Source organism: Babylonia areolata, chromosome 12 (genome assembly GCF_041734735.1).
Source record: "Babylonia areolata isolate BAREFJ2019XMU chromosome 12, ASM4173473v1, whole genome shotgun sequence".
Classification (NCBI taxonomy): domain Eukaryota; kingdom Metazoa; phylum Mollusca; class Gastropoda; order Neogastropoda; family Buccinidae; genus Babylonia; species Babylonia areolata.
In genome coordinates, this window is record NC_134887.1 from 19,674,751 (window position 1) to 19,702,089 (window position 27,339).

At 43.3% G+C, this 27,339-nt stretch overlaps 2 protein-coding genes across 4 annotated transcripts in view; both read left to right on the forward strand.

Annotated features, from left to right (window-relative positions):
• Window positions 1–8,822: 8,822 nt before the first annotated feature.
• On the forward strand, window positions 8,823–18,940 carry LOC143288428 (sulfotransferase 1A1-like). Of its 2 annotated transcripts, none has more exons than XM_076596901.1 (6): window positions 8,823–8,950; window positions 9,729–9,981; window positions 10,504–10,821; window positions 13,722–13,825; window positions 15,969–16,131; window positions 17,023–18,940. In XM_076596901.1, the coding sequence occupies exons 1-6, from the start codon at window positions 8,948–8,950 to the stop codon at window positions 17,130–17,132; spliced, it is 951 nt and encodes a 316-aa protein (XP_076453016.1). In that variant the 5' UTR covers window positions 8,823–8,947; the 3' UTR covers window positions 17,133–18,940. The 2 variants fall into 2 exon arrangements, with proteins under 2 accessions (XP_076453016.1, XP_076453017.1); XM_076596902.1 differs by having other exon boundaries at window positions 17,028–18,940.
• Window positions 18,941–19,895: 955 nt separating this feature from the next.
• LOC143288427 (monocarboxylate transporter 12-B-like) overlaps window positions 19,896–27,339 on the forward strand; it is a 16,592-nt gene continuing 9,148 nt past the window's right edge. The window contains exons 1-3 of one of the 2 annotated variants that reach the window (XM_076596899.1): window positions 19,896–20,273; window positions 23,243–23,453; window positions 25,758–25,889. The gene's annotated coding sequence lies outside the window, so the exon portion shown is untranslated. The remainder of the gene's footprint in view (window positions 20,274–23,242; window positions 23,454–25,757; window positions 25,890–27,339) is intronic. The other variant, XM_076596900.1, reaches the window with a different exon arrangement.

The window sequence follows — 27,339 nt, forward strand, 5'->3', positions numbered from 1 at the left end:
ACTGACTGTACTATCGCTTTCTATGATTCTTCACACTGACTGTACTATCGCTTTCTATGATTCTACACACTATACTGTACTATCGCTTTCTATGATTCTACACATTGACTGTACTATCGCTTTCTATGATTCTACACATTGACTGTACTATCGCTTTCTATGATTCTACACATTGACTGTACTATCGCTTTCTATGATTCTACACACTATACTGTACTATCGCTTTCTATGATTCTACACACTGACTGTACTATCGCTTTCTATGATTCTACACACTATACTGTACTATCGCTTTCTATGATTCTACACACTATACTGTACTATCGCTTTCTATGATTCTACACGCTATACTGCACTATCGCTTTCTATGATTCTACACATTGATTGTACTATCGCTTTCTATGATTCTACACACTATACTGTACTATCGCTTTCTATGATTCTACACACTATACTGTACTATCGCTTTCTATGATTCTACACATTGATTGTACTATCGCTTTCTATGATTCTACACACTATACTGTACTATCGCTTTCTATGATTCTACACACTATACTGTACTATCGCTTTCTATGATTCTACACATTGACTGTACTATCGCTTTCTATGATTCTACACATTGACTGTACTATCGCTTTCTATGATTCTACACACTGACTGTACTATCGCTTTCTATGATTCTACACACTATACTGTACTATCGCTTTCTATGATTCTACACACTATACTGTACTATCGCTTTCTATGATTCTACACACTGACTGTACTATCGCTTTCTATGATTCTACACACTATACTGTACTATCGCTTTCTATGATTCTACACATTGACTGTACTATCGCTTTCTGTGATTCTACACACTATACTGTACTATCGCTTTTTATGATTCTACACACTGACTGTACTATCGCTTTCTATGATTCTACACATTGACTGTACTATCGCTTTCTATGATTCTACACACTGACTGTACTATCGCTTTCTATGATTCTACACACTATACTGTACTATCGCTTTCTATGATTCTACACACTGACTGTACTATCGCTTTCTATGATTCTACACATTGACTGTACTATTGCTTTCTATGATTCTACACACTGGCTGTACTATCGCTTTCTATGATTCTACACACTATACTGTACTATCGCTTTCTATGATTCTACACACTGACTGTACTATTGCTTTCTATGATTCTACACACTATACTGTACTATCGCTTTCTATGATTCTACACACTGACTGTACTATCGCTTTCTATGATTCTACACACTGTACTGTACTATCGCTTTCTATGATTCTACACACTATACTGTACTATCGCTTTCTATGATTCTACACACTATACTGTACTATCGCTTTCTATGATTCTACACACTATACTGTACTATCGCTTTCTATGATTCTACACACTGACTGTACTATCGCTTTCTATGATTCTACACACTGACTGTACTATCGCTTTCTATGATTCTACACACTGACTGTACTATCGCTTTCTATGATTCTACACACTGACTGTACTATCGCTTTCTATGATTCTACACATTGACTGTACTATCGCTTTCTATGATTCTACACATTGACTGTACTATCGCTTTCTATGATTCTACACACTATACTGTACTATCGCTTTCTATGATTCTACACACTATACTGTACTATCGCTTTCTATGATTCTACACACTATACTGTACAGTCGCTTTCTATGATTCTACACACTATACTGTACTATCGCTTTCTATGATTCTACACACTATACTGTACAGTCGCTTTCTATGATTCTACACACTGACTGTACTATCGCTTTCTATGATTCTATACACTATGCTGTACTATCGCTTTCTATGATTCTACACACTATGCTGTACTATCGCTTTCTATGATTCTACACACTATGCTGTACTATCGCTTTCTATGATTCTACACACTATACTGTACTATCGCTTTCTATGATTCTACACACTATAGTGCTGATTCTACTCACACTGCCTCACCTTTCGGACCTTGCGTTTGTTTGAGTACTTTAGGGAGGAAGGTGGCAGAATGGTTAAGACGCTCAGCTGCCAATACAGAGAGTCCGTGAGGGTGTGGGTTCGAATCCCGCTCTCGCCCTTTCTCCTAAGTTTGACTGGAAAATCAAACTGAGCGTCTAGTCTTTCGGATGAGACGATAAACCGAGGTCCCGTGTGCAGCACGCACTTGGCGCACTGAAAAAGAACCCATGGCAACGAGAGTGTTGTCCTCTGGCGAAATTACGTAAAATGAAATCCACTTTCATAGGTACACAAATATGAAAGCATGCACTCAAGGCCTGACTAAGCGCGTTGGGTTATGCTGCTGGTCAGGCATCTGCTCAACAGATGTGGTGTAGCGTGTATGGATTTGTCCGAACGCAGTGACGCCTCCTTGAGAAAGTGAAACTGAAACTGAAACTTGAGTACTTCTTCTAGCACGCTCCCTCACTACTGCTATGTGATGAGACAACTGAAGGAGTGATAACGACAATGATGCTGCCTTACCTGTGTCACTGATCTCTATCTCTCCGGCACTATCATCACATTATAATCAAATAGATTATACATGATGTATGGTGGGCGCAGTACCCGAGTGGTTAAAGCGTTGGACTTTCAGTCTGAGGGTCCCGGGATCGAATCTCGGTAACGACGCCTGCCTGGTGGGTAAAGGGTGGAGATTTTTTCCGATCTCCCAGGTAAACGTATGTGCAGACCTGCTAGTACCTGAACCCCCTTTGTGTGTATACGCAAGCAGAAGGTCAAATACGCACGTTCAAAATCCTGTAATCCATGTCAGCGTTCGGTTGGTTATGGAAACAAGAACATACTCAACATGCACCCCCCACCCCACCCCCACCGAAAACGGAGTATGGCTGCCAACATGGCGGGGTAAATAAAGAAAACGGTCATACACGTGAAATGTTACATGTCTGTCTGAGTGAATGTGTGCGTGCCTGAAATCTGATCGAATGACACAGGAAACGAATGATGAGCGCCCAATGGCAGCCGTCAGTCGGCTCTACCCAGGTAGGCATCCTGTATATATATATATATATATATATATATATATATATATATATATATATATATATATATGTGTGTGTGTGTGTGTGTGTGTGTGTTTCATTCTTCCTTCTTCTATAGCCGACTATGAAGGGTGTATTTCGAATAAGGAGATACCGCCACGAAACATATTGTCGACAAAGAAATGCAAATTTGGAATAAGTATAGAAATACGACAACGAAACGGACATATTGTCGATAAAGAAATGCAAAATTGGAATAAGTATAGAAATACGACAACGAAACTGACATATTGTCGATAAAGAAATGCAAAATTGGAATAAGTATAGAAATACGACAACGAAACTGACATATTGTCGACAAAGAAATGCAAAATTGAAATAAGTATAGAAATACGACAACGAAACTGACATATTGTCGATAAAGAAATGCAAAATTGGAATCAGTATAGAAATACGACAACGAAACTGACATATTGTCGACAAAGAAATGCAAAATTGGAATCAGTATAGAAATACAACGAAACTGACATATTGTCGACAAAGAAATGCAAAATTGGAATCAGTATAGAAATACGACAACGAAACTGACATATTGTCGACAAAGAAACTGCTAAATCAGAATAAGAATGAAATACAACAACGATATAGACTGCTGACAAAGAACGGCAAAGGGTAATTAACAAATGATGATACATAATTGGTCATTGCACTTAACTGCTTTGGGATCAGAGCAAAAATTAATGTGTGGACAGCACGAGTGGTCAGCTGAGCTGGGCAGTGCATAGCCTGAATATTGTAAGGTAATTGAGCACTGATATAACGGAAGTATTGAGTAGTCGTAGTTATCGTCGTCTTCTAATTGTAGTCGTCGTCGTCGTCTTCGTCGTCGTCGTCATCGTCTTTGTTGTAGTAGTAGTCTTCGGAGTAGTAGTAGTCTTCGGAGTAGTAGTCATTGTCATCGTCGTCGTAGTAGTCGTCGTCTTCGTAGTAGTAGTCGTCCTCTTCGTAGCAGTAGTCATTGTAATCGTAGTAGTAGTACTAGTCGTCGTCTTCGTAGGAGTTGTAGTAGAAGCAGTAGTAGTCGTCGTCTTCGTAGTAACAGTAGTCGTCTTTGTAATAGTAGTCATTATCATCGTCGTAGTAGTGGTAGTCGTCTTCGTAGTAGTAGTAGAAGTAGTCATCGTCTTCATAGTAGAAGTCGTCGTCGTCGTCGTCGTCTTCGTCGTAGTAGTAGTAGTAGTAGTCATCGTCTTCATAGTAGAAGTCGTCGTCTTCGTAGTAGTAGTAGTAGTAGTAGTAGTCATCGTCTTCATAGTAGAAGTCGTCGTCGTCTTCTTCGTAGTAGTAGTAGTAGTAGTAGTAGTAGTCATCGTCTTCATAGTAGAAGTCGTCGTCTTCGTAGTAGTAGTAGTAGTAGTCATCTTTGTGAAAGTAGTCATTGTCATCGTCGCAGTGGTGGTCGTCGTCTTCGTAGTAGTAGCAGTAGTAGTAGAAGTAGTAGTAGTCGTCGTCTTCGTAGTAGTAGTAGTAGCATTAGTCGTCTTCGTAGCAGAAGTCGTCATATTCGTAGTTGTCGTTTTCGTAGTAGTAGTAGCAGTAGTGGTAGAAGTAGTAGTAGTAGTAGCAGCAGCAGCAGTAGTAGAAGTAGTAGTCGTCGTCGTCTTCGTAGTAGTAGTAGTTGTCTTCGTAGTAGTAGTAGTGGCAGTAGTGGTAGAAGTAGTAGTAGTAGTCGTCTTCGTAGTAGAAGTCGTCGTCCTCGTAATAGTCGTCGTCGTAGTAGTAGTAGCAGCAGCGCAGTAGTAGTAGAAGTAGTCGTCGTCCTCTTCATCGTAGTAGTAGTAGTCGTCGTCTTTGTAGTAGTAGTCATTGTCATCGTCGCAGTGGTGGTCGTCGTCTTCGTAGTAGTAGTAGCAGCAGTAGTAGAAGTGGTAGTCGTCGTCGTCTTCGTAGTAGAAGTCGTCGTCTACGTAGTAGTAGTAGTCTTCGTCGTCGTAGTAGTAATTGTTATTTTAGTAGTAGTAGTCGTCGTCTTCGTAGTTGTAGTCGTCTTCGTAGTAGTGGTAGAAGCAGTAGTAGTAGTAGTCGTCGTCTTCATAGTAGAAGTCGTCGTCTTCGTAGTAGACGTCGTCGTCGTCGTCGTAGTAGTAGTAGTCGTCTTCGTAGTAGACGTCGTCGTCGTCGTCGTAGTAGTAGTAGTCGTCTTCGTAGTAGTAGTCATTGTCATCGTCGTAGTAGTAGTTGTCGTCTTTGTAGTAGAAATCGTCGTCTTCGTAGCAGCAGCAGCAGCTGTAGTAGTAGTAGTCTTCGTAGTAGTAGTGGTAGTAGTAGTGGTAGTAGTAGTAGTAGTTGTCATCGTAATAGAAGTCGTCGTTGTCGTCGTATTTGTAGTAGTAGTCAGTGTCATCGTCGTAGCAGTAGTCGTCGTCTTCGTAGTAGTAGTAGTAGCAGAAGTAGTCGTCTTCGTAGTAGTAATTGTCATCGTCGTCGTCGTAGAAGTAGCAGAAGTAGTAGCAGTCGTCGTCGTCTTCGTAGTGGTAGTAGTAGTCATCTTCGCAGTACTATTTTTGTCGTCTTTGTAGTAGTAGTAGTAGTAGTAGTAGTAGTCGTGATCGTCGTAGTTGTGGATGAAGTAGCAGTAGCAATAGTGGTAGGAGTAGTAGTAGTAATCTCTGAGAGAGAGACAGACAGACAGACAGACAGATTACGATCACAGAGAGAGAGAGAGAGACAGAGACAGAGACACAGAGAGAGAGAGAGACAGATGCCTTCGAGAAACTGGGAGCCATTGCATTTATCTCTGAGGGAGATAACCATTACAAATTTGTTCTGTCTTGCCTGACTCGAGTTTCGTCCCTTGTGGACAAGAGAGAGAGAGAGAGAGAGAGAGAGAGAGAGAGAGAGAGAGAGAGACTTGACGCTTTGACGCTTTGATGTTTTACTGTCATTGACTGTACAGTCCTTGTGACAGGGGGGAACAATACATTATCAGGAAACATAAGATCAAACAAAGAAACATAATATAAATCAACATTCTTATCACACATACAAATAATGTATATACCGAAAATGGGATAAACATAAATCAACTGATCACTTCGGTCAGCTCGACCATCCAAAATGAATAAATATTTTTGTATACACATGCACACAATCATGTGTATCTATCAAATTATCAAATAATATGTCCTATAATACTTTTTGTTTCCATAAATGAATAAATGAATTTTGCTTTACTCATATTTGTACCTCTAAACTTCTGTTTATCATTTTCTTTCGAAAATCCCATGCTTCTGAAATATATTTAGCAAATGATTTTATGATGTCTTCATCATTCGATCTGAGCAGCATTGTCATATCTTCTCTTCTTACTACATCCTTTTCAAAAAGAATACATTTTTTACGAATAAAATCATAAGATTTGCACTGAAACACAAAACGGTTTTCATCATCAGTAGCTGAGTTACATATTGGACAGGGAGACTGTGTTACTGTGCCAGTTTCAAACCATCTTTTATTGGCATTAAAGCCAAGTGTTCTTAGTCTAAATTTGGCTGGGTTTGTTCTGTGCCACCTGTTTGATATTATCATAATAAATTTTTCTGTTTGGAATATATTTTTAAATGAAAAGAACCAAGTACATTTTTCTTTGCATTCCATTTGTGCATGCCAGTTTTGTTTGTATGATGCAATCAGTCTATCTTTAAGTTCAGAAATAAATCCATTTTCATACCCTACGCCCTGACACAACCACACAATTCCAAATCCATTTTCTATTAATGCCTTCTTAACAAAGTATGCCCAGTTTTGCTTCCCTGCTTCTTCTTGTACCAACATCATTTCATAGGCTTGTCTACATAGCCTTGATACTGGTAAACGTGTTACCTTAATCCAATATTTAATATATTTTACAAATGTTCTTAAATGTAGTGGGTATCTGCCTGTCTCCCCGTATAGAATCTTATTTGATGAATGAAGTGGAACACCAAGGAAACGCTTAATAGCAAATGTGTGTACTTTTTCTATATCCTTATTGTTGTTAAGACCCCAAACTTCTGCCCCGTAAGTCAGCATAGGCTCAATCTGCATATCAAATAATTTCCAAAATATACAAAGATCAATGCAATTTAACTTTCTAAGCGATCTGATTATTTCTATGACACCCTTCTTCCCTTTTCTATATGATTCCTCCCAAACATGCTTCAAACTTAGTTTCGTTGTAAAATAAAGTCCTGAATATTTGTAAGAGTTTGTTACCTTTACATCTACATTTCCATAAAACCATTTTTCATGAGCAGAAAGATGCCCTCCCATTCGGAATACCATTACATTTGTTTTATCTAGATTAACTGACAGGCACAATCGATCAGCTTCCTTTTTTAACACATTTAGTTGATTTTGTAATCCAGTGACAGTATCTGATAGAAGAATAACATCATCTGCAAATAATAATAGAAAAATTTCTGTTGCTCCTGGGATCATTTGAATGCCATGTTTACCCTTCTGTGACAGTTCCACTGCTAATTCGTTTATAAAAAATGAAAACATCAGGGGACAAAGCAGACAACCTTGTTTTACTCCACGTGGGCATGACAGAGAGAGAGAGAGAGAGAGAGAGAGAGAGAGAGAGAGAGAGAGAGAGAGAGAGAGAGAGATTCAGATTCAGATTCAGATGTTTATTCAGATAAAGGCCTTGGCCCCAAACTGAAGGGGCTAATACAAAGGAACATACTACATAATTTTCATCAACAAAGGTAACAGTTAACTGACAGACATAAGGTCTGCAAACGAATATGAATTCTCTCCATACGAACGGCGAAAGAGACGACGTTAACAGCGTTTCACCCCAATTACCATCATCAAAATATTGCAAGCGGAAGGCTCTTATACTGAAGAGGTAAATGTTGACAAAGATACCACAATTCTGACGACAGAAGCTAAAGGTTGGGTCAATCAGACACCCACTGGACATCCGAGGGGTCTGTGTAGAGGAGAAGAGAGGACTGGCCGTACTGAGTGAGTTAAGAGACTGCAGTGCGTAGCCTCTTGCTTGCTTCATAGATAAACATAGCTAAATTAAAAAGAACGGACGAGAGAGCGAGAGAGAGAGAGAGAGAGAGAGTCAGACAGACAGAGATGTGTGTGTGTGTGTGTGTGTGTGTGTGTGTGTGTGTGTGTGTGTGTGTGTGTGTGTGAGTGTGAGTTATACACATAAAAGGTCAGTAGATGAGTGGACTGGAAAGGAGACAGAAGATGAGTAAGAGCCACAAAGAAAGCACACACACACACACACACACACACACACACACACACACACACACACACACACACACACACGCCGCGCGACCTTCAGTGCCGTGGTTTTGATGCTAGTCATTCGCGGCTGCAATGAGATGATAAACCGAGGTCCCACGGTGTGTAGCATGCACTTAGCGCACGTAAAAGAACCCACGACAGTACGATAGTTGGCCCCCAGTGGCAACTGAAATTCTGTAGCAGAAAATCCACTTTGATAACTGAGTGAAAAAAAAAAACAGCGTTGCAAACACTAGAAAAAAAAGAAGAAGAAAAGTGGCGCTGCACTGTGGCTCGAGGTGAGCAGTCCGAATTTTTCACAGACCAATACGTAAAGACAAAAACAAAACAAACCAAAGCGAAACAGCAATAATTATTTTTCAACACATTTATCCTGGTGGAAGTATCTGATAGGAGTAGGCCCACGAAAACCCTACACCGGTGTTTTGAGCGCGTCTGAAATATCTAGGTCACTCACGCGGCTCTGAAGGTTGCGCAGCGCTGTGTACTGAGGAAGGTTTGGAGTTTTTGTGTGGCCTCCTCGTGTCGTTGGCAGTGCGAAACGGAAAATAAAGATTTGGCGTGGGTTCCAAGAGCTACAGCAGCACCATGGTATGTGTTTGTCTGTGTTTCTCTATCTCTCTACGTGTTCTGTCTCTCTCTCTTTCTCTCTCTCGGTCTCTGTCTCCTTCTGTCTGTCTCCCTGTGCTCTCCGTGCTTCTCTGTCTCTCTCTCTCTGTGTCTCTCTCTGTCTCTCTCTCTCTCTCTCTCTCTCTCTCTCTCTCTCTCTCTCTCTCTCTCTCTCTCTCGACCTGTGCAGAATGTCTGTGCAGAAGTGCAGGCCTATTATTCAGGCTGGGTTGTATGAGCGATCTCAGCTGGTTAGCAAAGCGAAGTTTGCTTAACTTTGAGAGCGTTCCTAAATCTTCGTTGTTTTATAGGCTGAGGAACATTTTTAACGGCTATGCAAACTTAGTGCTGCAAAGATGGCTCATTCATCTTTCCTATTTGTTTGTTTGTTTGTGTATGTGTGTGTGTGTGTGTGTGTGTGCGCGCGCGCGCGTGCGTGCGTGCGTGCGTGAATGTGTGTGCAGTGTCTGTGTGTGTGTGTGTCTGTGTGCGTGTGTCTGTGTGTTTCCTTTCCGTTGATTTTACACTCACTTGAAACCTGTTTAGGTATAAACTGACATGTAGGCCTAGATTTAAAAAAAAAAAAAAAAAAAAAAAAATATATATATATATATATATATAACACGTGAAATATTGATGAAGATAAAAAAAAAAGTTGACAGTAACGTTGTACTGCTAGACATGGTGACAGTGACGACGACGACGATGATGATGATAACGATAAGTAATAATGATGATGACGATGATTTATGATGACCAGTCGCAACAACCCCACGGCGGCACTCAAGACAACGGTGAAGAGAACAACGACCCGGTGACCGCCGCCAAAGACGACAACGACGCCGCGGCCGCCAACGACCCCGATGGACCGATCATGCCGGTGGTGGAGGTGGAGGGGATCCTCCTGCCCAAGATGTTCCAGACCAGCCGCCCCTTGACGGAGCACGTGCAGCTCGTCAGAGGCCTGGAGATGCGCGAGGATGACGTCATCATCTTGTCCAATGCCAAGGCGGGTGGGTGGGTGTGTGGGTGGCTCCTCATTCCTTTGTTGTTGTTTTTGTTGTTTTGTGTTTCCCCACCTGCTTCTTCTTTGATTTGATTTGATATGGATGCTGGATACAGCGCCTATCCTAGGTGGAAGACCAAGCTCTAAACGCTTTACGAACACACATAGGGTAAAAATGCACTACCTGGGTAGAGCTGACTGACGGCTGCCATTTGGGCGTTCATCATTCGTTTTCTGAGTCATTCAGTCATATTTCATGCGCGCGCGCGCGCATACACACACACACACACACACACACACACACACACACACACACACACTCAGACAGACATGTAACATTTTACGTACTTTGTTTATGTACCCCCCCGCCCATGCAGGTAGCCATACTCCGTTTTCGGGGGTGTGCATGCTGGGTATGTACATGTCTTTCTTGACTTGCCTTTCTTGTCTTGTCTTTCATGTCTTTCTTGTCTGTCTTGTCTTGTATTGTCTTTCTCGTCTTTTCTGACCTGGTCTTGTCTCTCTCCAGGCACTCACTGGGTTTGGGAGATAGCGAGCATGCTACTGTCAGGAAAGGCGGAGTACGAGAAACGGATTAAACAGAGTGTGATGATCGAAGCCCAGCCCATCGAAAGCATCCAGTCGCTGCCCTCGCCCAGGGTCCTTAACTCTCACCTGCCCTTCCGGCTTCTGCCCCGCCAGATCCTTGAGAAGAGGGTCAAGGTCATCCACGCGTACCGCAATGTCAAGGATGTCTTGGTGTCCACGTACTTCCACTACCGACAGATTCCGGGGGCTGGGAACTTGACCTTGGAGAGTCTGGAGAAAGCGTTCTTTTCCGAGAAGGGTGAGTGAGTTCTGTGTGGTGTCCCTGACGTGGACATACGATGGTTGTATCCATGTGACTCTGTTATTGTTGCTGCTTCTCCTTCACAAGCGAAGATGAGCATGAGATTCGCTCTAGGTGGGTACGCAGAATTTCATAAGTCCAGTCCGGGCTCTGAAGTCTCTGTGGTAATACAGGGATGGATGTAGCTGGTGCTGTGCAGGTGGAGGTGGACTTAGTGCTTTCTCCCTGCGTTGCTGGCGTTGCCGGTAATCTACTCCTCCTTTGACGGGCGCAGTAACCGAGTGGTTGAAGCATTGGACTTTCAATCTGAGGGTCCCAGGTTCGAATCTCGGTGACGGCGCTTGACATTTTTCCGATCTCCCAGATCAACATATGCGCAGAGCTGCTGGTGCCTGAACCCCCTTTGTGTGTATACGTACGCAGAAAACCAAATACGCACGTTAAAGATTCTGTTATCCATGTCAGCGGTCGGTGGGTTATGGAAACAGGAACATACCCAGCATGCACACCCCCGAAAACGAAGTATGGCTGCCTTCACGGCGGGGGTAAAGAAACAAAATGGTCATACACGTAAAATGTTACGTGTCCGTATATGTGTGCGTGACAGAGGCCTTATTGAATGACACTGGAAACGAATGATGAGCGCCCTATGGCAGCTGTCAGTTGGCTCTACCCAGGTAGGCAGCCTGTTGTGCAAATGACCCTGTGTTTGTAAAGCACTTGGAGCTTGGTCTTCGACGGAGAATAGGCGCTATATATTCATCCATATCACCAGCATAAGCTGTTGACGATTACAGTGAAGGGCTGTTACCTCACAGATATAAGACTGAGCTTACAGGTGAGGATATAGCTGTATTTGGACTTCAACCTTTTACAGTAGCGTTGCATTTGTTAAGAAGAAATCAGTTGAACCACTTAAAGAATATACCTAAAAAGTAACAATTGCACTGATGATCTATGCCACACTGGTCTTATAGTTTGACAGCCAAGGAACAAGGCCCTGTTCTTTCTCTCTTTATTTTCATTTGTTTGTTTGATTGTTTTCCTTTCATATTCTGCATTATTCAATGAGCCGTTTTGCCTTCCAATGCGACGTTTATTTCTTATTGTTGATGACCTTGCCATCTGGACCAAAGCAGAGCAAGTCACCACTGCCACCGTCAGGATGCAAGAGGCTCTGAACCACATCTCAGACTGGGCAAGAGGCTCTGAACCACATCTCAGACTGGGCAAGAGAGTGGCTGGTCATCATCAACAGGACCAAGACAGAAGCCACCTGCTTCTCCCTCTCACCCAAGAGAGAAAAACTTCACCCTAGACATCGACAGTCAGGAAATCTCCCAGCAAGGCACCCCAACCTACCTAGGAGTGAAGCTGGACAGAAAGCTCACCTGGACCCCTCAGATTAGCTCCATGCACAGCAGAAACCTCAGGAAATGGCCCTGATGAAGAAGCTGGCAGGAACAAAATGGGGGGGCCAACACAAAAATACTAAAAAGAGTGAATACCGCAACAGTCAGACCCCCATTGGAATATGCCGCCAATGCCTGGTCAACTGCTGCTAAGACCAACCTCGACAGCCTGACCAAGACACAGAATGCTAGCCTCAGACTCATCACAGGCGGCATGAAAACCACTCCAGTGTCAGCAATGGAGAAAACAGCCGGCCTCCTTTCACTAGAAGAAAGGAGACAAGAAAAACTCCTGAGGCAAAATGAAAACCTGAAGAGACTCCCTTCACACCCCATTCTCCCCAAACTGAAAGCCCCCACAAAGAACCGACTGAAGCGACAGAGCCCAAACCACCTCATCAAGGCCCTTGAGAGGAAACACCACCATCCTCTGTCGACAACGAACCAGCCAAATGAATCCCTCCAAGACTATGAGGACTGGCAGGCAGACACCCCAGCCATCATGCTCAACATCCCAGGTGTCTAGAGCAAGGAGTACCATATAGCAGCTGAACTGAAGTCGCTGACTCTGGAAGCACTAAGCACCAAATACCCTCCCGATACCTGGGCAAGAGCATACACAGATGGGTCTGCTGAAGAGGTGGTGAAGAATGGAGGAAGTGGGGTGTATATTGGATTCCCTGACGGCAAAACCATCAGCAAGTCAGTGGCTATAAGCACCCTGTCCACCAACTTCCGTGCTGAGGCCTGTGCCCCGCTATTCGCAGCCCAGACTTTCAGCCAGAAAGACACACTACCCACCAACACAGTGTTCCTGACTGACTGCAAGTCTATCCTGCAGAGTCTCCAGGCGCCAGGAGGAGAGCAGATCTTAAGAGACATCAGGCAAGAACTGAATCTCCTCAAACAGAGAACTGCTGTGGTGCTGCAGTGGATGATCCCCTCACACTGTGGCACAGGGGGCAATGAAGAGACAGACCGCCTATCCAAGGCAGGCAGCAGATTAGAGCAGCCAGCCCACCCAGTGTCCTACAGCGAGGCAAAGACGATAGGTTCAGAAAAGCATGGCGCCAACGTCTGGACATCGGGACGGAAGACGAAAAGGACGGCAACCATGAGCTGGACAGAGCGCCACAGGTCACAATCTTCCGACTGCGAACGGGACACTGTCAGCTCCTCTCCCACCTCTAATGTCTGAAGATATCACAAACTGACCAGTGCCCTTGTGGCACAGGCCCACAGACCCCCTCCCATATCCTGCAGTCCTGCCCCACCTTCGACGCTCTGAGACGCCAGGCATGGCCCAGCCTGGTGGAACTCCAAGAGAAACTGTGGGGACCGGTGGGGTCCCTGCGACGGACCGCGGACTTTGCTGTCCTGACTGGACTGAAAGTCTAACGTGGCTAAGGAACGCGGAAGAAGAAGAAGAATATTGAGGGAATATTTTGGTACCCATGTTGTTGAATTTTTCCTCTTCTTCTGCAGTACCTTTCGGGAATTACTTCACTTTCCTGAAGCAAGTTGACAAGTACGTGAAGAACAACCCAGACTTGCCTTTCTTCAACATTGCTTTTGAGGACTTGAAAGAGGTACTTATCTGTCACTCTCTCTGTGTGTGTCTCTCTCTCGTTCAGTCTGACTCTCTCTCTCTCTCTCTCTCTCTCTCTCTCACCCTCTCCCTCACACACACACACACACACACACACACACACACACAAATACACACACACATACGCTCGCACGCACGCACGCACGCACGCACGCACGCACACACACACACACACAGAGTCAAACCTCATATGATTTAGTCATGTATATCAAAGACTCCTCATGAAAAGGGGAGGAAACTCATTTTACAGATATCATCATAACTGTCAGTGTGGTGTGGTGGCTAAGTGGAATCGAGAGAATCTGATCCCACCGGTTCCAATCCCACACTCACCAGTATTTCATCCCTCATCACTTGTATACATCTTGAGCGGTGGTCTGGACGCCAGTCATTCGGGTGAGCCGATAAACCGTTGTCCCGTGTGCAACACGCACACAGTGCACGTGAAAGAACCCGCTGCAACAAAAGGTTTGTTCCTGGTAAAATTGTGCAGAAAAATCCACTTTGATAGGAAACACATACACTTGCAGGCAGAACAAATGGATGGCGCTCTCACTGTAGCGGCACGCTCTCCCTGGAGAGAGCAATGCGAATTTTACACAGAGACATCTGTGTTAGTTATACAAATACAAAATACAAATATTCAACTGCTTTCGCGGCTATACGTGGAGTGATGGCCTAGAGGAAGCGAGAGAATCTGAGCGCGCTGGTTCGAATCACACCGATATTTTCTCCCCTTCCACTAGACCTTGAGTGGTGGTCTGGGCGCTAGTCATTTGGATGAGACGATAAACCGAGGTCCCGTGTGCAGCATGCACTTAGCGCACGTAAAAGAACCCACGGCAACAAAAGGTTTGTTTCTGGCAAAATTCTGAAGAAAAATCCACTTGGATAGGAAAAACAAATAAAACTGCACGCAGAAAAAAATACAAAAAAATGGGTGGCGCTATAGTGTAGCGACGCGCTCTTCCTTGGGAGAGCAGCCCGAATTTCACACAGAGAAATCTGTTGTGATAAAAGAAATAAAAATACAAATAATTACAAATAAACTAAAGAAACTAGAACAATACTGTCTCTCTTTGCTTAACTCACTCAGTACGGCCAGTCCTCTCTTCTCCTCTACACAGACCCCTCGAATGTCCAGTGGGTGTCTGAATGACCCAAGCTTTAGCTTCCGTCGTCAGAATTGTGGTATTCTTTGTCAACATTCACCTCTTCAGTATAAGAGCCTTCCGCTTGCAATATTTTGATGATGGTAATTGGGGTTCGTATGGAGAGAGTTAAAATCTCAATGTAAATACCATTCCAGAATGCGTTTTAATACAGTCATCAGCTGGTGCCAGCGGTAAGCAAAATAGAAACACACACACGACAGCTCATGAATTTTTTTAGACTAAAAATTCACGCGAATATCACTCAATGCAGGTCACTTCATTGCTAACTGAACTTCATATACATATGCTTCCTTGCAGAAAGTGCAGTGAGATTACACAGTTAATTCAAATAAAAATTGGTATCTACAATTTTGCAGCTGATTTTTTTTTCTCTCAAAATATTCACTTACAGATGGAGACCAATAACCGTATCCACGAGCAAGACTACATAATCAGCTTTGTCATAACGTAAACAGCTCAACAAAATTAACCTAGCACCATGCCTTCCTATCGAACCGAAGTTGTGGTGAGTTTTTTTCACAGAATTTTGCCAAGGACAACGCTTTGGTTGCAGTGATCCCCCCCCCACCCCCCTCCCCGCCCCCATTTTTTTCGTACGCTAATAACATGCTAAAAAAGAAAAGAAAAAAAAAAAAAAAAAACAGAAAAGAAAAAAAAAAGTTCATGCTATACACGAGACCTCAGTTTATCGTCTCATTCGAAGGACAGTCACCCAGACTGTCTCTCAAGGTCTGGTGGAGAGTGGGGCTGGGGGGGGGGGGGGAGGTAGTAAAACTCTTGGAGTATGGCTGCCTACATGGCGGGGTAAAAACAGTCATACACGTAAAAGCCCACCCGTGTACATACGAGGGAACGTGGGAGGTTGCAGCCCACGAACGAAGAAGTGGACGCGCGCTTCCTAGACGGGTGCGTTACCACTAGACCACCGCTTCAATGATTCCCAAACAGCATCCAGTGAAGGTGATCGGGGCCCTGTCGGAGTTCCTGGAAGTGAAGGCCTCCCCACAGCTGTGTGAGGACATCGCTGAGGCCACCAGCTTCTCCAACATGAAACAGGCCCACACACACAAGGCGCAGACCTACCTCAGGCGGATCGACATATACCGCAAGGGTGAGTGACTTGACTGTTACATACATCTCTCTGTCTGTCTGTCTGTCTATCCATCTATCTATCTATCTCTATCTCTCTATCTGTCACAGTTCTGAAATGGCTCTGTCTGTCTGTCTGTCTGTCTATCTCTCTATCTATCTATCTGTGTGTCTGTCTGTTTATCTATCCATCTATCTATCTCTATCTCTCTATCTGTCACCGTCCTGAAATGGCCTCTTTGCGGAGGGCTGGGCCGTAAGCAACATGATTTGATTTGATTTGATTTGATCTGATCTCTCTCTCTCTCTCTCTCTCGCTTGCTCGCTCTCAGGGGTCTGTTTGTCTGTTTTGTTTCTCCCTCTCTGTCTCTCTCTAGCTATGTGTGCCTCTCTCTCTCTCTCTCTTTCTCTGCCTGTCATCATCATCATCATCAGTCAGTCAGTCAGTCTGTGTGTCTGTCTGTCTGTGTATCTGTCTTTCTCTGTAGACCGCAGAAATGATTAAGACGCCTATCTATCAGTACAGTGTCTGTGATCGTGTGGGTTCGAATTCCGGTAACGCGCTGTCTCCCAACACGACTAGTCACTTGGAATGAGACGATGAACCAATGTCCTCGTGTACAGCACGCACTGGACTCACTCATGAAGAAGTGTGTGTGTGTGTGTGTGTGTGTGTGTGTGTGTGTGTGGTTTGGTGTGGTGTGGTGTGTGTGTGTGTGTGTGTGTTGTGGTTTGGTGTGTGTGGTGTGGTGTGTGTGTGCGTGTGTGTCTGTGTGTGTGGTGTGGTGTGTGTGTGGTTTGGTGTGTGTGGTGTGGTGTGTGTGTGTGTTGTGGTTTGGTGTGGTGTGGTGTGTGTGTCTGTGTGCGCTTCTGTCTGTGTGTCTCACTCTGTGTGTGTGTGTGTTGTCTGCAGGACAGGTCGGGGACTGGAAGAACCACCTGACAGTGGCTCAGAGTGAACGGCTGGACGCAGCCATGACGCAGCTGGAGTCATGTGACTTTCGCTTCCGCTACACGTTGTAGGGCTGCACGTGCAGCGCATTGTGTGCGTGTGAACGTGTGTGTGTGTGTGTGTGTGTGTGTTCGTTCTTTAGTTTAACGTCTTTTCACTGTAAGTGATATCAGACGAGGGTAGGAAAAAAATCGAGTGGGAGGAGGGGGAGGGGGGATTACTGTGTACGCATGCGAGTAAGTGTGTGTGTGTGTGTGTACGTGTGTGTTACATATAGAAATTGATTGATTTAAGTTTTGTTAAAAAAACAAAAACAAAAACCCACAACGATACAACATATTTCTAATGGAAAACTAACTATAACAGCGAACCAACTGGACTATTTAACAAGGAGTTGAAAAAGTCATATATTAACAATGGACTGCTGAAGATCGTCAATACTGAAGATGATTTCAATTCAGGGATTTGAGACTTCAACATATCGCAAGTTGGTACATGATCGGCTGTTATGTGAGCACCACAGATGCAAGAAACATTACTGACATCTTTTGTCCTACAACAATTCATTTTCCATCTGCAGATTAGAGAAATGATTTGCCTCTTATGAAAATAATTATGGTAATGTTTTCCCATGAAACCATACATTTTCTGTATGTTCTTATGTAACTCCGAGTTATCGGTGTGTTTTTTCTCAAACTGAAACTTTGACCATTGGACTTTTTCTACCATGGTGTAACATTCCTGTAGTGAAAGCGAAATATTTAAATCTAACTCCTTCGTGGAGCTTCTAGCTCCTTTTTTTTTAGCCAAAATGTCAATTTTTTCATTATAGTAAAAACCGCAATGAGAAGGAATCCAGCAAAAGGTTATGTGAGAGCCTCTTAATAAGAGCTCGTGAATCAAATGGTTAATTTCAATAATGAGTTCATACCTAACCGTTTCTTTTATAAGTCCAATAGCGTGAAGAACTGATTTAGAATCGACACAAAATAGAATCTGAAATATAGTTTTCGGAAAGGATATCATGAAATTTAACGCCATTAGAATTGCTATGAGTTCAGCTGTGAAGATGGACGTATTCTCTCCCAGTTGAAATGAGTTTTGAAAGTTAAGGTCTGGAATAACGAAAGCAGCACCAGCTCTATCATTTACAACAGAGCCGTCTGTAAATATCTTTAGATGATTAAGGTATTTCTCTTCCAAATGGATTCGTACATGCCATGTAAGTAAATTTATGTTGTCATCTTTGGTCAGATCAGTGTGATCGATATCAGATTGCGCTCTTTTGTTTGTGTGTGTGGATATGTGTGTGTACATGTGCATGCGCGTGCGTGTGCGTGCATGTGGCAGTTTATTTGTGTGTGTGTGTGTTTGCGTGTGGCTGTGTATGTGACTATGTGCGCGCGCGTGTGTGCGCGCGCGAGCAATGTGTGACTATGTATGTATTTCTTCCTTTAAAAAAAAAAAGTCTAATTGCATTCAGAACTCACTGTCTGACTGTACTGACCAAGCATGCAGCGGGCATGAAAGTATTAAAAAGAAAAGAAAAAGATGATAAAATAGAAAAAAACAACAACAAAAAACACACACACAAAATTTATATATGTGTATGTATGTATATATTATATGCTGTCTTGAAATTGTTTTGGGTATCGATTCTACATGGAAAACAGTTTCTTAACGGGAGTTAGGCCTATTTGTCGAATTGACAATGTATATACTGAAAACCTTTTCTTTTCCCAATGTATAGGTTATCAGTTGTTTTGTCAGTGTATAGGCTATATGTATTGTTTTGTCATTGTTCACATTATATATCTTGTTTTGTCAATGTATGGTCTGTACGAGCTGGGTTTTTTTTTTTTTTTTTTTTTTCATAAAAGCTAATAAGAAGTGAGCACAGATAAGCTGTACATTTCTGTGCATGACGTTTAGATGGTAGAGATGATAGACTAGAATTCTTTGTGATGAAGAAATAAAGTTAAGGACTGTGACCGGTGTTGAAATTTAGCCGTTTGTAAAAACTCTCTTTTGCAGTTTGATCTGTGCTGAAATAAAAGGTAAAGATGTTTGCATTATGTAATATGTCTGCTGGGGTTTTTGTTTGTTTGTTTTTTTCATTCGTTTTCTCTATTTTATCCTTCCCTCCCTTTTTTCGATTATTACATTATATAAGGAACGAAAACATTTTGTTTTTTATCGAACGGCACAAATCAAACAGTAACAATAGCAAGGGAAAAAATATCAGCCGTGTTTATCATATCCGAATTACTGGTAGTGAACCAAAGCCCTAGTATTTTAGATTGTTTAGAGCTCGGTTTCCAGTTTTATTTCAACAGAGAATACATTTCCTGAAGGGCAAATATATGGATAAGTTATGTGGATGCAATGGCACACGCAAGTGTGTGTGTGTGTGTGCGTATGTGTGCGCGCGCGCGTGTGTGTTTCTTAGTATCTGTCGATCTACACACACACACACACACACACACACACACACACACATATATATATATATATATATATATATATATATATATATATATATATATATGCATGCACACAAACGAACACACACACACACACACACACACACACACACACACACACACACCTAAAACAGCTTTGTTGGTCTGCACCGTGCGGTGTTGTACTGTACTGTACAAGTCTGTTCAAAACTTCAATGCAGTGCATAATGTACAATTCATTCAACACATCCAATCCAATCAGCCATATTAAACTGTGTCAAAGTTCAAGGCCCGCAATAGACGAATGACGAGTCCTGCTTGCTTCCCTTGAGTTGAGGATTTTCAGAGGGCGCTTGTGAACTTGGTCGGCAGGTGCGCGCCGAGAAAAACAAGAGCGTGGAAATAGCTGATAGTTTGACTGGTTCTTCGAACTGAATATTCATTGAGGTATCCCAACGAGGTCGAAACAGACGTTAAATTGTGAAATGTCTTGTGTAAGCATGCTTCGAAGAGGGGCGGTACACTCAGTAACCGTTCGCAGTTATATGCTGTTATACGCAGTTGTTCGCCGCAGTCAGGCATACCTTCCCTAGATTGTTCGACGACACATTGACCGGAATATTAAGCGACCACATTTGTTGTTTTGGCAAACTGTTGAGGGAGAATCGTGTTTCCATCAGTGCGTGTGGTGTTTTTGTGGTGCAGTTTTACTTCAGCAGAGAATACATTTCCTGAAGGGTAAATATACGGGTAAGTTATGTGGATGCTATGGCACACATATGCGTGTGTGTGCGTGTTGGTCTTGGTCTGCACTGTGCGGTGTTATGCAACGCAGTGCATTGATCGATCATGTGCTGTAAGCACTGACAAACACACCCATGCGCGTACGTGTGCACGCACTTACACTGATACACAAAGACACCCACCCACCGCATCACCACATCTTACCACCACAGCACACATACGAGCGCGCGCGCTCGCACACATACACCCACACACACGCACGCGCGCACACACACACACACACACACACATACACACATACACTATAGTGTACCCACTATCAAATCCTAGCATGTTTATTTACTTGATTTCCTTCGACTTCATGGCCTGAACTGGGGTATCATCAATACATCAACCTATATTCATTTGATACAGTGTTCTAGTATAATTCCATATGCCACGATTATCACGTTTTTAAACCGTTTAAAAAAAACCCTTCATAATTACGATAAGGCAGTACCTGACAAGAAGATAAGGAACCAGACACCAATAAAGTTACTAAAACTGCTCTCAGCTTGTACACTGATTAACAAACAGGGCTATAGCATTCTGTCAAACTGCATGTGAAGCAGAGAAATAAAAGATTAAGTCGTTAGAAACATTACATCACAAAAAAAAACACCACAAAACATTAATGAGTTTAGTTGGAAATAACTGGCCTTTGCTTAACAGAAGCAAAATCCAGCTTTACAACCCTAAATGCCAATATTAAAATAATCAGCTGACTTATATCTGTCTGTCTCCAGACTACCCTCCTTCTGTCTCTTCTCTCTCTCTCTCTCTCTCTCTCTCTCTCTCTCTCTCTCTCTATATATATATATATATATATATATATATACATACATACGGTAATCTGTTCAGTCTTTACGAAATGTCCTATCATCCACGGAATTGAACAAATCTCAGAACCAGTTACTTAACTTATTCCATTCCAGGTACGAGTGAACTCGTACCATGATTTCTTCCCTTGTGGACCAGATACAAGTATTCTCGTACCAACACACTATTCTAATTTACTTCATTCTTGCTTGGTACAGTTAGCATTCTAGAACTGAACCGTTTACGGATTCCGGGAGCATGAAAACAAAGCTTTGTTTGACCGATTTAATCAACAATGCTCCATTCGATTTTCGCTGTTTTAGTGAACCACCCTGGTTTTTTCTGCACCGGTCTCATGTTGTGCTGGTCGAGGGGAGTTGTAGTGGGCATGTAGCTGTGGGGTAGAATGAGTTAAAATAAACGAACAAAACAAAACAAATTTGTCTATGTCCCTCACTCTTGCCAACGAATGACGTCAGTGGGGGACCAAGACAGTATAGGGGTGGAGGGGGGAAGGGACGTCCCAGAAAGTCCTCGGGTAACAATTCAGGTCACTGATGACAAAATGGGGGCATTTTGAATTCAACAGCACAACATGACAAAATGGGGACATTTTGAATTTAACAGCACAACATAACAAAATGGGAGCATTTTGAATTTAACAGCACAACATGACAAAATGGGAGCATTTTGAATTTAACAGCACAACATAACAAAATGGGAGCATTTTGAATTTAACAGCACAACATAACAAAATGGGAGCATTTTGAATTTAACAGCACAACATGACAAAATGAGGGCATTTTGAATTCAACAGCACAACATGACAAAATGGGGGCATTTTGAATTCAACAGCACAACATGACAAAATGGGGGCATTTTGAATTCAACAGCACAACATGACAAAATGGGGGCATTTTGAATTCAACAGCACAACATGACAAAATGGGGGTATTTTGAATTCAACAGCACAACATGACAAAATGGGAGCATTTTGAATTCAACAGCACAACATGACAAAATGGGGGCATTTTGAATTCAACAGCACAACATGACAAAATGGGGGCATTTTGAATTCAACAGTACAACATGACAAAATGCGGGCATTTTGAATTCAACGGCACAACATGACAAAATGGGGGCATTTTGAATTCAACAGCACATGACAAAATGGGGACATTTTTAATTCAACAGCACAACATGACAAAATGGGAGCATTTTGAATTCAACAGCACAACATGACAAAATGGGAGCATTTTGAATTCAACAGCACAACATGACAAAATGGGAACATTTTGAATTCAACAGCACAACATGACAAAATGGGGACATTTTGAATTCAACAGCACAACATGACAAAATGGGAGCATTTTGAATTCAACAGCACAACATGACAAAATGGGAGCGTTTTGAATTCAACAGCACAACATGACAAAATGGGGGCATTTTGAATTCAACAGCCTAACATGACAAAATGGGGGCATTTTGAATTCAACAGCACAACATGACAAAATGGGGGCATTTTGAATTCAACAGCCTAACATGACAAAATGGGGACATTTTTAATTTAACAGCACAAAATAGAATGGGAGCGTTTTGAATTTAACAGCACAATATAACAAAATGGGAGCGTTTTGAATTAACAGCACAACATAAAATGGGAGCTTTAAAAAAAAAAATCTAACAACACAACATGAAATACGAGCGTTTTGAATTTAACAGCACAACATAAAATGGGAACATTTTGAATTTAACAGCACAACATAGCAAAAACGGGGAGTTTGTTTATCATTCCCTCCTTGGTTTCAATTAAACACACTCACCAGTCAAACTTATTATGCAAACTAGGCTTATCGGGTCAATAAGGCCAAATTTCACGGATAACTCAGTACCAAAATGTTACTGCCAAGGTCGTCGTCTTCTCAGCCAATCAGCGCAGTTCCCTGTCTTAAGTGCTAAATCATCCCGTGGCCAATACAGAAAGCCCCCTGTGAAACCATGACAGCAACAGTGGGGAAGGACTGACGTGTATTTGAGATAGGGTAAGTATATAAGAACGAAACAGGGGGGTTAGATAATTTCAAGACCGACCTTTCTCTTCCTGTCTTACTTTCAAGAATTCAGGTCAGTGTGTCGCAGGACAATCTATAACGTAGACTGTTCCACTGACGGCACGTTGATCGGATTATCGTGTGACTACATTCGTCCCTGCTGTGGCAAACATTTCCGGAGTACCGTGTTTCTATCAGTGTGGCCTGTGTGTGATGCGTGTGTGTCAGTGGTGAAGCTTTGCATCAGCAGAAAACACATTTCCCGAAACGTAAATAGGTAAGTTATGTGGATGACATGGCACACGCAGGTGTGTGTGTGTGTGTGTGTGTGTGTGTGTGTGTGTGCGCGCGCGCGCGCGGGTGTGTGTGTGTGTGTGTGTGTGTGTGTGTGTGAGACATCCAATTACTGATTAATCTTAATATACCCTGGGGGAAAACCACTCCCTGTAGATTTTGTTTTGGCCCCCCCCTCCCCCCGCTCCCCCCTCCCCCCAAAAAACAACAACAACAACAACAACAACAACAACAACAAAACTAAAAAAACAACAAAAACAAAAACAAAACAAAAAAAAGCTCCCCTCATGAAAGAAACACCCCCCCTATCCCCCCCTTCTCTCCCTCTCTCTCTCGCGGGCACTGCACGAGAGGAAAAAAATTGCTACTGCATGGCTTTTGGCTGTTTACATGAATAGCTCCGCGTTAAAAGATTCATTTCACCAAGCTCTAGCGATCTGCAAGCCATCTTGTTGGAATGTCGAAGGTACTGGGTCAGTCAAACATTCTGTGAAAAAATATGATTGATTTGATGTGTTGGCGGGCCGGGTGGTATATAACGGCGTCAGCTGGAAAGTTCACACACAGGACGGATAATCAACTAAGAATATCGGTGTGACAGGTTGGGGCATTTCCGTATGCTCTCTTTTATTTTTGCACGATAGCTGCTTACTGCATGGAGCAGTGACAGATGTAGACATTAGCGTTTGTATACAAGGCCTGTAATTTGAAAGGCGTACTTATGCGCAGCAATGTTTTACTTGGAAGCAGTAACACTGATAGTCTAGGTCACCTTGATTTGCCTGTGCCCGAGCAGCTTGTGTTATGCTGTGTCATGAACGGTGCAGTTTCTCTTCGGAGGCTTTTGTTTAGTGGAGACATTGAGGAGAAACCTGACCCTGTTGCCGACAAGGTAGATAATCAACAGAATTGAGGAGAAACCTGACCCTGTTGCCGACAAGGTAGATAATCAACAGAAGACTGATTACGCTGATACTCAACATAAAAAATAATAACAATGACAACACTGGCACGGACAGTGCAACACAAATACTGACTGTGATCACAGCGCAAGGTGAAGAACTGAAGCGAAACTGAAACATGATAGAGAGCAGCACAAGGAACAAAATGCAATTACTCGCGACGAGCTAAGTGATATGAAATAAGAGATAAGAAACGTATCAGAGCAGTGCGAAACAATGTGCAGACCTGCTTGTGCCTGAACCCCCTTCGTGTGTGTACGCACACAGTTGATTGAATGCGCATGTTGAAGATAATGTATTCCATATCTGCGTTCGTTGGGTCATTTGTGGAAATAAGAACACACCCAGTTTCACACACCCAGTGGAAATAAGAACACACCCAGTATGCACACACCCAGTGGAAATAAGAACACACCCAGTTTCACACACCCAGTAGAAATAAGAACACACCCAGTTTCACACACCCAGTGGAAATAAGAACACACCCAGTGTGCACACACCCAGTGGAAATAAGAACACACCCAGTTTCACACACCCAGTGGAAATAAGAACACACCCAGTTTCACACACCCAGTGGAAATAAGAACACACCCAGTTTCACACACCCAGTAGAAATAAGAACACACCCAGTTTCACACACCCAGTGGAAATAAGAACACACCCAGTATGCACACACCCAGTGGAAATAAGAACACACCCAGTTTCACACACCCAGTAGAAATAAGAACACACCCAGTTTCACACACCCAGTGGAAATAAGAACACACCCAGTGTGCACACACCCAGTGGAAATAAGAACACACCCAGTTTCACACACCCAGTAGAAATAAGAACACACCCAGTTTCACACACCCAGTGGAAATAAGAACACACCCAGTGTGCACACACCCAGTGGAAATAAGAACACACCCAGTTTCACACACCCAGTGGAATTAAGAACACACCCAGTGTGCACACACCCAGTGGAAATAAGAACACACCCAGTTTCACACACCCAGTGGAAATAAGAACACACCCAGTATGCACACACCCAGTGGAAATAAGAACACACCCAGTTTCACACACCCAGTAGAAATAAGAACACACCCAGTTTCACACACCCAGTAGAAATAAGAACACACCCAGTGTGCACACACCCAGTGGAAATAAGAACACACCCAGTTTCACACACCCAGTGGAAATAAGAACACACCCAGTGTGCACACACCCGAAAGCGGGAGTATGGCTGCATACATGAAGGGGTAAATAAACAAGAACGGTCCTACACGTAAAATGTTGCATGTCTGTCGCGTGCGTATGTGTGCGTGTCTGAAATCTGTTTGAAGGACACAGGAAATGAATGATGAGCGCTCGATGGCAACCGTCAGTCGGCTCCGCCCAGGAAAACAGCCAGTTGTGCAAATGAACCCGTCTTTGTATGGCGCTTACACCATGGTCTCCGGTCGAGGATAGGCGCTGTAAGTATCCATATCATCAAACAATGTTATCCATATCATCAAACAATGTTATCCATATCATCAAACAATGTTATCCATATCATCAAACAATCAGCGAACGCTGTGTCAACTTGAAGATGCAACAAACCAGACTGTCTTGGGTTGCTGGGGCGATGTTCGCAGATGTAGGTCAAGTGTAAGGCATACCAGGTGAAGGGAGAGTCAGTGGAGCCGAAGCAGGCGTCATTGATTGTTAAAAGATTAGAGGACCAAATGGAGAAGATGACAGAAGAGATAGACTTGAAGCGTTTTCAAGGCGCGCGACAACCTACGTTTCTTCGTCCCCCTTCCCCCCCCCTCCCCCCCCCCCCAAACCCCCTACACACACCTAACAGAAAAAGAGGACCACAACACCTGTGTCAGAAGTGTTGTTGATGTTCTAAACAGTGCCGAAGGGCACAAAACATGGACTGAACAGGACACTGATCGAGCACTGACATAGGGTTGGCCAAATAACATCAGTTGAAGTAAAAACGACGACAGCTAAATTCAGTCACCAGTTAGACAAGATGAAAGGAATTCGTGACTGGGACTTTGGAAATGAATTACCGGAAAAGGAGTCTGATTACACAATGACTTGGCTAAAAGAGAGGCAGCGACTATAGCAGTTAAAAAACAAGAAGGCAAAGCTGGTTTTTTTAGAGGGGCAAAATGACAGCTGGACCATGAAGACCCGACCTGCGAACGAACGCAAGACATGTCGCATCGTCTGGGAGGAGAAGTAGAAGCTAAAAAGAAATTGGTCGTGACAGAAAGTGCTGGTTCATTTTGGAAATCAAACTATCGTCAGCTGACATACATGTGGCAGTGTCAGTGGGGATTCACAACTACGTCATCTTTGACGTCACAACGAGCGTTGACCAATCGCGTGACCGGCCGAGCAGGGACAGCACGGCGTGTGACCCTCCCTCGACCATTACCCCTCCCCCTGCCCACCCTTCCCCCTCCCCACCCCTCACCACCCCACCCCACACACACCAGCAGAGGGTCTCCTGTGACGGGAGTGCAGAGCAGTGGCAGCAGTGATCGTCACCTTCCCTCTGGCAGCGGCGGAACTCCTGCCTGGAGCCAGTTGCATTGCTCGAACGGAAGAGCCTAGTATGGTGGTAACCCGCTACCAACTGTGTGTAGTACGGAACTGACCAATGGCGTAGTTCGGTCAACGTATGCATTTAGTCACGTGTAACTGTCAAAAAGTTCGAACCAAGCAGTGCAACTGGCACCAGCTGGAGTGAGTGCCTGGCACATGGCAGTCGGCGGACTTCCTCGGATGCGCGTCACGACTTTATGAAACAGATCTCTCTCTGTGTGTGTGTGTGTGTGTGTGTGTGTGTGTGTGTGTGTGTGTGTGTGTGTGTGTGTGTGTGTGTGTAATGTGACAACGTAGTGATTTTAAATGTTGTTGATAAAA

Bases quoted from the DNA above. Each gene is read 5' to 3' on its own strand.
- LOC143288428 (XM_076596901.1), top strand. The intron at 9,982-10,503 runs GTGGGTGGGTGT...GTCTCTCTCCAG, and splicing joins CTTGTCCAATGCCAAGGCGG to GCACTCACTGGGTTTGGGAG. The intron at 10,822-13,721 runs GTGAGTGAGTTC...CTTCTTCTGCAG, and splicing joins AGCGTTCTTTTCCGAGAAGG to TACCTTTCGGGAATTACTTC.